Source organism: Nanorana parkeri, unplaced genomic scaffold (genome assembly GCF_000935625.1).
Source record: "Nanorana parkeri isolate BGI_ZX_2015 unplaced genomic scaffold, ASM93562v1 scaffold481, whole genome shotgun sequence".
Lineage (NCBI taxonomy): Eukaryota > Metazoa > Chordata > Amphibia > Anura > Dicroglossidae > Nanorana > Nanorana parkeri.
Window position 1 is genome coordinate 698,018 of NW_017306749.1, and position 12,125 is coordinate 710,142.

At 42.1% G+C, this 12,125-nt stretch overlaps 1 protein-coding gene across 3 annotated transcripts in view; it reads left to right on the forward strand.

Annotated features, from left to right (window-relative positions):
* The window catches only part of LOC108790560 (rho-related GTP-binding protein RhoC), a 62,405-nt gene extending 50,484 nt beyond the window's left edge, over positions 1-11,921 (forward strand). For all 3 annotated transcript variants that reach the window (XM_018560850.1, XM_018560851.1, XM_018560849.1), the window contains exons 3-5: positions 2,304-2,424; positions 5,856-5,986; positions 11,563-11,921. In XM_018560850.1, coding sequence (XP_018416352.1) covers positions 2,304-2,424; positions 5,856-5,986; positions 11,563-11,736 — 426 coding nt within the window. In that variant the 3' untranslated portion in view covers positions 11,737-11,921. The remainder of the gene's footprint in view (positions 1-2,303; positions 2,425-5,855; positions 5,987-11,562) is intronic.
* The last annotated feature ends 204 nt before the right edge of the window (positions 11,922-12,125 follow it).

The following is a 12,125-nucleotide window of genomic DNA, read 5'->3' on the forward strand; positions in this document are numbered from 1 at the left end:
CACAGCCTTCCCCCCCCCCCCCCCCCCTTCGATCCTTCAGCACTGGCTAGAGGAACGGAGGGGGCACTTTTATAGTGATACTCTTTAGTCTCATTACAGTAAAGAAGGAAAGGCAGGCTTATCTGGCAAATGGATGATTGTAAGCCAACATTGGGAGCAGGTATAGGTTTATATTGGAGGATATACTGTAGGTACAGGACCCAAGCAGATAATAAAGAGAGCCATTGGTTAAACTGAAACATCAGCATTTTGGTTTGGCCATTGGGGAATTTTTAGGGGGAATTATATTGTATATTAACACAATACTAGTAGTTATTTAGGAAAGAGGTCGCACAGTTGACTGACTAATAAAGGGTGTTGGTACTGTCACGGTCTAGTTCCAATTGTCTGCAGAATTGGGAGCATTGGCCATTTCCCAAATAGCTGAAACATCTCTTTTCTTTAATCCTTGACCAGTACAAAGTGATTTTTGACTATTACAGAATGTATATGAAAAGCTGAAGGAAATATATTTGGTAAAGAAAAGCTGGATCTGAATCTCAGGAGTTGAACCCTGTAGTTGTGATACTCTTCCAGATGTCTCTTGCTATTTATTTTGTTGCTTTCCAATACTTGGAGAAGAGTTGTCTAATAAAAATAAATAAAAACATCCTTCTTTCTCAAGGAGTTACCTCCCTGGTAAATAGGGGTTGCAGCAGCATATTGATCTTCCCCCAGCCATTAATGATGTGCATGCCCACGCAGGCACTAGTGCGTGTGTGACATCACTTCCAGGCTGCAACACCCTTGAAAGTTGCTAACAGGAACATGGAGGCAAAAAGATGTGTTGCCAGCTTAGATTAAAACCGAGAAATATAAAAGCACTTGAAAACTTTCCCAGTGCTTTTTTTTTTTTATATCATTATTTACATAACCGTGAAGTCTTTTCATATGCTTTACACAGCATACACCTAAAGGAAAACCTAGTGCATACATTAAACCCCAAACCAGGACACTAATAAGCTAAGGCAGGGCTCAACATTTCAAGGCCTGAGTTACTAGCCATGGCTTAAAGAGTTACTCACCACCAGTTGCCCCACCTAACCCATACCCTGCCCCGACTTTAACTCCGCCCCTAAACACACCCTCTTAAATTATCTTATGATTCTTATCTTATGATAGTTGCCGCTTGTGAACGGCAGATTAGGGATTCCTGCTGCAGGAAAACGCAAGTTCCAGTTGCAGGAATCCCTAATCCCTGAAATATAGGTGTAAATTGGGGCCCAATATACACATACACTAAAACACATTAATACACTTCTCAGCGTTACAGGTAGCCACCTCGCTGGTGGCATGACCCTGTCAGTTTCCCTGTCAGTTTTGCTATTCCAAAACTGTTGGACAACTGGAAATAAAAAAGATCTTTACTACTTTACTCCTATATTCACCAAATATATATACCGTGTTTCCCCGAAAATAAGACAGTGTCTTATTTTAATTTTTTTGCACAAAATAAACACGGTGTATGTGTGTGTGTGTATATATATATGTATGTGTTTGGTACTGTAGGCACTGCAATTTTGTTAAACAACTCATACCTACAGGAGGCTATGGCTCCCTTTGTGGCATGGCAGCGTGGACTGTCTGTCCCACCAGCAAAAGATAAAAGATCCTTGAATATTTCGCACAATCTGGCATAATTACCAAGGACACATCAGTTGTGTGACCTTGGGAAGTTGTGACCTGCCTATAGACTTTCTGGGCCCATAATCTAATATTTGCTGTCATAATCTAATTATGTCTGGAGCACGAATCTTCATTTGTTAGGAGTCTCCGAGTCAATAAATATAGCTGTATTTCTTGGTAGTTGTACCACTGCTTTGTAATCAGAAAAATGTGTAGACTGTTCTTAAAATGTAGGACGTAACAAATTACAGTAAAGCTTTTATAGGATGAAAGCAAAGTAGAGGATCATCTGAACAAAGAGCTTGAAAGAACAAGCCAGGGCTGGATCTAATTCTAATTAAACCGTATTTGTATTAAATTGGCACAATTGGTTTTGGATTGTTTATAATATGCCATAATAAGACCGCTCTGCACAAAACAAAAGGTTACAAAAAGTTGCCCCTGGCAGTTTACATGGTAATTGTATGGCTTTTAGCCTGACCAATTATTAGTATTTGTGCCAGTTTATAAAATCTGTATATACTGAACACTGATCACCTCTCAAGTTCCACTTTTCGCTTTTTATCTCTACTGTTCACTTCTAATCCTATAATCCTCCTTCTCCTCCTGTGCACACTAATTAGGTTATTTTAATGTAGGTGGAACTGGCTCTGTGGGACACAGCAGGGCAAGAGGATTATGACAGACTGCGCCCACTCTCTTACCCTGATACCGATGTTATTCTGATGTGTTTTTCAATTGACAGCCCAGACAGCTTAGGTAAGAAATGATCTATATATCAATAAGTAGTGATACTTTCTCCTACAATATCTAAATGCCTGTCTCTCTATCCAGTATAACACCTTGTGTAGCCTTTGTTGTCTAGGATTTCTAACTAGAACAAGTTAAATTGTTGCCCTGTTTTCCCTTTTTTCTTACCTTTTTATTATCTTTATCTCTCTGCTTTCCTCCTTTCTTCCTTTTTTTTTCTTTGTCATTGTGTTTTATCAGCTGCTCTGCTTTAAATTGTATTTCAACTTTTGCAGCCAAATTTGAGAAACCCCCACCATTTGTTTATGTTCACATGCACACATTTTATACCAAAAAAAAATATATAAATTCTTCATTGGAGGAGACAGCTCTGCTCTAGATATGTTGATATACACTATGTTGCCAAAAGTATTGGGATGCCTGCCTTTACACGCACATGAACTTTAATGGCATCCCAGTCTTAGTCCGTAGGGTTCAGTAGTGAGTTGGCCCACCCTTTGCAGCTATAACAGCTTCAACTCTTCTGGGAAGGCGTCCACAAAGTTTAGGAGTGTGTCTATAGGAATGTTTGACCATTCTTCCAGAAGCGCATTTGTGAGGTCAAGTATTGATGCTGGACGAGAAGGCCTGGCTCGCAGTCTCTGCTCTAATTCATCCCAATGGTGTTCTGTTGGGTTGAGGTGAAGACTCTGTGCAGGCCAGTCAAGTTCCTCCACCCCAAACTCGCTCATCCATGTCTTTATGGACTTTGCATTGTGCACTGGTGCGCAGTCCTGTTGGAACAGGAAGGTGCCATCCCCAAAGTGTTCCACAAAGTTGGAAGCATGAAATTGTCCAAAATGTCTTCGTATGCTGATGCCTTAAGAGTTGCCTTCACTGGAACTAAGTGGCCAAGCCCAACCCCTGAAAAACAACCCCACACCATAATCCCCCCTCCACCAAACTTTACACTTGGCACAATGCAGTCAGGCAAGCACTGTTCTCCTGGCAAACGCCAAACCCAGACACATCTATCAGATTGCCAGCGACACTTTGCATTGCACTTGGTGATGTAAGGCTTTGATGCAGCTGCTCGGCCATGGAAACCCATTCCATGAAGCTCTCTACGCGCTGTTGTGCCAATCTGGAGGCCACGCAAAGTTTGGAGGTCTGTAGCTATTGACTCTGCAGACAGTTGGCGTCTTCTGCACACTGTGCGCTTGAGCATGTGCTGACCACGCTCTGTCATTTTACGTGGCCTACCACTTTGTGGCTGAGTTGCTGTTGTTCCCAGTTGCTTCCACTTTGTTATAATACCACTAACAGTGGGCAGTGGAATATTTAGTGGCAAGGAAATTTCACAGGTGGCAACCTATCATGGTACCACACTTGATTTTTACTGAGCTCCTGAGAGCGACCCATTCTTTCACAAATGTTTGTAGAAGCAGTCTGCATGCCTATGTGATTGATTTGATACACCTGTGGAAATGGAGGTGAATGGAACACCTGAATCCAATGATTTTGGAGGGGTGTCTCAATACTTTGGCAATATAGTGTGTGTTGGCTCAAATATCTCTGCTTGCAGGATAACACCACTAATTCAAATGCCCTGCTTGCTCAAGTGATGGCTACCAAAAAAGCCACTTTATGAGATCATGTCAGCAGCGGGATCACACTAATGTTCTCAAAGGGCTGTTTTTGCAAAACTGACATTACTAGATTAAGGTTTCTAACAGAAAAGAAGTCTGGTCACACACCGCAAGATTCGCTGGAAAGTTTATTGTAGCATACAGGTACACATCATTCCCCCCCACCGTGGATCCTCTTCACTAATATAATATTTCTTACCTTTTTAGATCTCTATTTTGCAGGCCTCTGCAAGTGTCTGTTTCAGTAACAGGAAACTGACTGTCCTAATAGAAAGACTTAAGCTGGCCATACACCTATAGATTATCTGCAGATTTTCTATGGTCAGATGGAAAAAAATGCAACAGATTCCTCCATCTATGCTAAACTGTGTGGATGGAGAAATCTCCCACTGGGCCAAGCTTCAGTATCTTGCTAGTCAACCCCGCTGACTCTCCAAACACCTGAACAGTGCCTGCATCCAATCAGATTGTTCAGGTATTTTGTCAGACAGCGGGGCCGACTAGTGAGATACTGAAGCTTAGCCCATTGGAAGATTCCTCCTTCCACACAGTTTAATGTAGATGGAGGAATGTGTTGCACTTTTTACACATGACCATAGAAAAGATGATCCATAGGTGTATGTTCTGCTTAAGGACAGACTGAGCTTCCCCCCTCAAAGGGTTATTAAACCCTCCGGTGTTTGCATATATCTACTGCTAGCAAACAGTAGATATATGCAAAAAGAGTTTTAAAAAAAAACAAACACTTTAAAAGCGGTTTAAACTTACCTGCATCTGCAAGGACAGAGGAGTCAGCGCTGGATCGGAGACCTGCAGCAGCATTGGAGGAACAGATGAAAACAACAGGAAAGATCGGATTAAGAGACATAATTTAAGGTAAGTGCTTTCATTAGCATTAGGGGGAGGGAAAAATATCTTTGACTTTAATGTCACTTTAACATGCAATGAAACAAGCCAAGCTTTTAGATATTTAAAGTAGGATTAAATCCTTTTTTTTTTTTTGCATATGTCTGCTAGCAAGCAGTAGATGTATGCAAAAACATTAACAAAAAAAATAAAAATGTTACCTAACTGGTTATAACTCGCCTCTGTCTCTGCTGCTTGCTCCCGTCCGAAGATCTGAAGATTCTCGAGCGGTGTGAAGGATCATGGGGCGGGCGCTTGCGCAGTAGGGATGTTCGCCAGGGAGGAGAGGAGAGAGACAGGGTAAGTCAATGCAAGCAGTCTGGCAGCGTGTGTGCATGCGCAAACACCGTGGGACACAGAAGATACAACAGTCAGCGCTGGATCAGAGACTGGTACTAGCGCTGTTCAAGTGTAGTTTAGAACTGATGAGATCTGCCAACACACTACAGACATGATTAATTATTGTATGCAATATCCTCCCCAGCCCTCTTGCAATTCCGTACACAAACTTTTCTTTGAAAATCTTTTCTTTGAGAATTAGGCATGTTTTTTGAAAGCAGCAACTTATTTTTTTAAGTTATGCTTTCTGAAATAGAAGCGTGTAACAAATATAAACTAGGTGTTATCCCAATTTGACTGCAAAAGTGGAAATATGCTTTAAATACAGAAAACCTGATTGAATAAAAGCACCACAAATGTTCCTTGGCTTTGAATTATTGATACTGGTAATGGTCAGTGCTTGGTGACAGTGCTTGTTCACAGTGGTTGGCTCGAAGGAAACTTGGCATTCTGTTCAGAACCTTCATCTTATGATTTTGGGAGATTTTATTGGAACTCGTGACTAGTTTTAAAAGGCTTGTTATGGTGAAAGTTAACAATGTTTCATCTTCTGTTTTTGTCATTTAGAGAACATTCCTGAGAAGTGGACACCAGAAGTAAAACATTTCTGTCCTAATGTGCCAATTATTTTAGTTGGTAATAAGAAGGATCTCCGAAATGATGAACATACCAGGAGGGAGCTAACAAAGATGAAGCAGGTGGGTTGCTGGGACTTGAGAGCATATTGCCTAACTCGATATGATGTGCGATACAGTTTTTTCAACCAAGTGTTATCTGCGTCCCAATATTTGCTTTACCTGTATTTAAGGTAATTAGCTTCTCACTTAAATGTCAGTACTTAGGACACCTGTGTAAACAGTGGTCTTGGAGCACAGCAGAAAAAAATGAATACCGTATTTTTCGCTCCATAAGACGCACCTGACCATAAGACGCATGAGTGGGAGGGTAGGGGACGCTGGTACTACATGTATTGTTTAGAGGCAGTGAAACAACTTTATTTACCGCCTCCACAATGCCGCTGCCCGTTTTGCCTGTGTCTAGCTTCTGCATACTGAGACTCCTCCCTTTCCCTGTCATGTGGCATGACACAGGAAGGTGAGAAGCCGGTCAGACACAGCAGTTAGACAGCGGCAGCACGGACAGCGGCATTGGAAGAGGTAAATAACGCTGCTTCGCTGGCTCTATCCAGTACACTGTCAGCCCTGCCACCTCGGCTCTCACACACACACACAGATCACCCTGTGGGAGCTGCTGGATGCGTGTGGTGTGTGTGTGACAGCTGAGGTGGCAGGGCTGCTGGCGCAGGAGATTGTCAAGACTTCGGGGGAATATTCGCTCTATAAGACATTTTTGCCCGCCTTTTTGGGGGAAAAAAGTGCGTCTTATGGAGCAAAAAATAAGGTATATATAAAATCTATCTCTCAATCATATTTTACTACTTCGGCTGGTGAGGGCCAGGACAATCGCTGTGCAGTCCTAGTAACCACAATTACAAGGATCCCTGCAAGCACCAGAGGGCCTGGGAAGATGTTGCCCGCAAGGTTTATTCTAATAGGGACAGCTTTATCAAAAGTGCGGCAGTAGTTGCTACTCCTGCCAAAACATATATGTTGTGGCGGACATAACGCGCTACACAAACATGCTAAAAACCACATGAATATGCAGATCCACTGTGGAGTGACATTGGTAAAGAGGACCCAGAAACTTGATGTACTGTACAGTAACGGGCAGCAATCTCCTTTCACATACCATGACAGATGAGCAGTTGAACCCCTGGAATGTGAGGCTAGTTCTGCTTTAAGGCTCAAACTATTCTAATAACCTCAATTCCAGGGAAAATTACGTTATGCATATCATACCTTTTGTTAAGATAAGGAGGCACATCCCAGCAATAGTCCACTGAAAGGGGTGGCTGTGGATATATACAGGAATATCCTTTTTTCTGGGAGTCAGTTTTGACCTGTGCGCGGGTACAGCACATGGCGGGTTCCTTCTATGTGGAAATGGATTTCCCCCCCCTCCCCATTAAGCTAGCTGTGTACAGCTAAAGTAAAGATCTGGGGTGACTGCTGTAGGGCTGCAACAACTAATCGACATAATCGATTATAATCGATTATTGAAAAAGTTGTCAACTTTTTCAATAATCGATTAATCGGCTTCCGATCAGTTGGCCCTGTTCACGGCTCCACACACACGCTGCGTGCCGCACCTCCTCCCCAAATCACGCTCATCGCTGCCAGACCCGCCCACCCGCATCCACGCTTTACACGACGCACCTCCTTCCCGCCTCACACTCACCGCCCGCCCACATCCACAGGGACGCGGGGAGATGTAGTAAGGAGGAGCAGGTGTGGGGGGATGACAGCCGTCGACAGACAGACCCGATCTCAGAAGCAAGTTGCTGGAAGACTGCTCAGGTAAGCCTGCACTTTCCCCCACATGGTGCTCTATAATGTATTGCTGGGATTTGTAGTCCTCTATAGCTGATGGTACATTGTGCTGTATATTATACATAGGAATACAAATCCCAGCAATACATTATACACTGTATGTATAATGTACTATTGCTCGGATTTGTTGTACTCCTCTATATCTAGTGGTATTCTGCACTGCGCTGTATAGAGGACTACAAATCCCAGCAATAATACATTATACAGCACCATGCAGAATTCCACCAGCTATAGAGGAGCACTCCTCTATAGTTGGTTATATTCTGCATTGTGCTGTATAATGTACTATAGCTGGGATTTGTAGTCCTCTATAGCCGGTGCCATTTTGCATTCATTGCTGTATAATTTTACACTTTCCATTTCACTATATTGCACACCACACTATCTTTTTTCTTTTTTACTTCAACCGCTCCAAGCTTGCTCCTGTGATGGACTGCAATCTCAATACAAACTAGTAGTCCCATCACTAGAGCCATTTTTTAAAATGTATTTTATTGTTTATCCGATTAACCGATTAATCGAACTTAATAATCGGCTAACTAATCGATTTTGAAAATAATCGTTAGCTGCAGCTCTAGACTGCTGTCCATACACATGTTTCTGGCAATAGTTTCCTTGTTTGCAGAATTTGACACATTTACTGAAGCAATCGTACTGAAAGAAATCTAGAAGACCAGTGTAACCTGTTCTGAGACAGGATGTTACATATGGAAAATATGCCTGATTTTTATCACACATTTTTTCTACCACAGAGCAATGCTAGTTATGGATACATTCTGGTATATATTAACCTGAAAACTGTAAAACTTCAGGGTTGGTCAAAAGTCAGTAGAAACGCAATGGAATCCTTAAATTATACCCATTCCAAAGGGCGGGGACTATTTTTTGTATTGCAATTCATTAACCACTTGAAGTCTGCGGTGTTAAACCCCCTTCCTGGCCAGGCCATTTTTCAGTATTCAGCGCTGCGGTACTTTGACTGACATTTATTCCATCATGCAGCGCTGTACTGAAATGAATTTTATACCATTTTTTGGGGACAGATAGAGCTTTCTTTTGGTGGTATTTAATCACCACTGCGGGTTTTATTTTTTACTATATTAAGGAGGTTTTTTTAACATTATGCTATAAAACAACTAATACCCAATATAAAAGATCGGGTCACGTCGGGTAAATAGACACCAAACATGTCGGGCTTAAAAATTGCGCACACTCGCAAAAAAATAGCATACCCAAAATTGGCCATAGGCGATGCTTTAAAAGCTTTTACAGCTCATCAGTTTAGTGTCATCAGTGATTGATAGCCCTAAAATTATTGCTCTCACGGCGACGTTCGCGGCGATATGTAACATGTGCGGCGTAATGAGTTTTAATTTACTATATTAAGGAAAATTTACAGAAAAAAACTGTTTTCCCCTATATTAAATTCTAAAACATTTTATTACCCAATTTTTTGGTAAAATATAAAAGATGGGGTCACGTCGGGTAAAAAGACACCAAACATGTCAAGCCTTAAAATTGCACACGCGCGAAACCTCAAACTACATTACTCAAAATTGGTCATAGGCGACGCTTTAAAAGCTTTTACCGCTCATCAGTTTAGTGTTATCAGTGATTGATGGCCCTAAAATGATTGCTCTCACTCTGACGTTCGTGGCGATATGTACATGTGTAGCGCAATTGTCGTTTTTATACTTGCTTTGGGTCAGTGACTTAGTTTTAAGGACAAACTAGTCTAGTGTCAATTTCACAAAGCCTTTTTTCTGATTTCAGACGTTATTTAATAGATATTGCACGCTATTTTTAGGTTTGTTCAATTCAACAAATGATTTAACCTTTGGAATCTCCACCAAATAACTTCTGGGTGTTCACAAGTGATATTTTATTGTGTAACTCATTTAACGATTTGGCTTGTTAAACGAAAGGTGGAAAGGTTAAAATGTACAGAAGTGTGAGTCACAAAGACTTTTTTTGACCATTTATGGACCGTTGGACAATCCTTACATAAGCATCTCCTTCAGAGCGTGGTTATGATCGGTTTCTGGCAGTATTTTCTGCTCGGAGGGAGATTTGTGAGGTGAATTGATAACTTCTGGTAGTAAACTCCTTTGTTGCAGTTTTTGGAAGATGGGACCGTTTGTCTGTGTTTTTTATTTGATGATAATAATATTGAATGCATTTTTGGAGTGGGGTTGTAATTCGTAAACTTTGGAACATGTACATGTCAACCCTTTTAATAAAGTTGTTCACATACAACAGTGCAATCTCTTGAAAACAAATCATTTGTAGCCACTGTTCTTCTCTCCTTCTGGTCCCAGAATGCATCAGTCAACGTATTTTAGCACCTTAAATGTTAATTCTATGATTAATGAGTTTAGGGACAAGGACCTCTTCCCCACAATTCCTGGGGCGTTGGTTGTGGGGGTGCGGGCAGGGAGGCTTATTCACACCCAGATGCGCCCCCCCCTAAGTGGATGAGTAGGGTACCCCCCTACCCATTCACTAAAGGGTTAAAATAAAAGGTTTGGTAAATAAAAACACCAGACTTTTGAAAATACCTTTTTAATTGCAAAAAAAAAGACGTTTTTGACAAGTCTTGAAAAAAAAAAAAAATGGATCCACTGACATAATCCTAGACTAGGGTCAATCACGACAACCAGCGTTGTCTCCAATGACAACTTGACAAAAAAGGAAAAAAAAATAGATTTTTAAATCATTTTAAAAAAACCCAGACACCCACTGACCCGTCCGCTCGCGACGAACTCCCGCCACGGAATAGCATTCTGACAGATGCCGGCAAAATATAAACAATTGGGCAGAGACAGCTAGCTAGCTCCGCCCAACTGTTTACCTTTGTCCGCCACCTGACAGGACTTGGCTGTGAGCTATGATCAGTACTTTGCCTAATAATGGCTCTCACAGTGCAGTGTGCTGTGATTGGGTAAAACAACGCACCTGACCTGTGATTAGGTGCATTGCTTTACCCTACCAGGACTTCACAAGGCACCATGCGGTGCGAATAGCCCGTTGAACGCCCTGATAGTTTGTGTGTTCGCCGAACACGAACTAGCGATGTTCGAGTCGAACTGTTGATTCGAAAATCGAGCCCATCACTATTTGTGAATTGACCCCTATATTTGGAAGAAAAAAGTGTTTTAGCAATAGTAGCCTGTGTAGCTAGGCAAAGAAAGCTTAAAGAGGCACTGTCGCCTTGCCTGTGCTCCCGTCATTGAAATTAGCAGTGTTGATGAGCGGTGATGTCACTCCCTCGGTGACCGTGCTCAGACCTAGGAATTGGCTGCTTGTCCAAGCACTGTCACAGGGAGAAGGTTACATGCACCCAAGACGAGTACCGGGTATGGTCCCCAGCAGAGGAATGAGTGGCAGGTGAGCACTAGCAAGGTGAATTTGGCCTTCATGCAGAGACTGTCACTTTGTCCTGCATTAGCAAGGTCTCCATGTATTTTTTTTTGGATTGACCTGGGAGGCAAAATACTTTTGTCAAGGTTTTATTGATGTTTGTGCACCCAGTGGGGAGATTTTTTTCCTCACTTCCTGAACCTGTCACATCTGCACAAGAGTGGTTGTCTGAGAGAGGTGCCCTCTTCCCCATTTTACTGATGATTGTATATTTTGGTGCAGTCTGTGCCCCAGGTAGAGAGACGTACCATCACTTCCTTTAATTAAAAAATGTGCAGTCATCTCCCCAGTGGGGATACAGACCCCCCCTCCACCTTCTCCCTTTCTCTCTTTCTTTGTCCCCTCCCCCCCTCTTTCTCGTCTATTTTCCAGGACAGAGATGACAAATGATTTTGTTTTTTTAGGAGCCTGTTAAACCGGAAGATGGGCGGGAAATGGCAAACCGCATTAATGCTTTTGGATACCTTGAATGCTCTGCCAAGACGAAGGATGGTGTGCGAGAGGTGTTTGAAATGGCAACACGAGCAGCCTTGCAAGTCCGAAAACACAGGAAGAAGCAGCGCTGCTCCATCCTATAAGTAAAGTCCTAGAGCCTGTTGGGAAGACCAAGAGAAGAACAAAGCAAATAGCTGTTTTTGCTGCTGTACCACCTGCTATCTGATGCCAGAGACTCCAGCAGCGAAGGGCTATATGCGCAGTTTGTACTGTAAATGTATGTATTCTTGTTTTTTTTTTTGTTGGTTTCATTTGTTTCACACCTAAACATTTATCTAGACATTTTTGGCAGGTTGGGTTTGCGGAAAAGTCTTTAGGGAGCATTGAATTTACATGCAGTGCCTCCTTTCTCCGCTCCTTATCTAAACTCCGGAAAATATATCTTTCTGGAGGTGAAAAGCACATAAAGGATTCTGGGAGATTTTTCCGTGCCATATCTTGATCTCCTTTTTGATCTATTTTTTACCTTCCA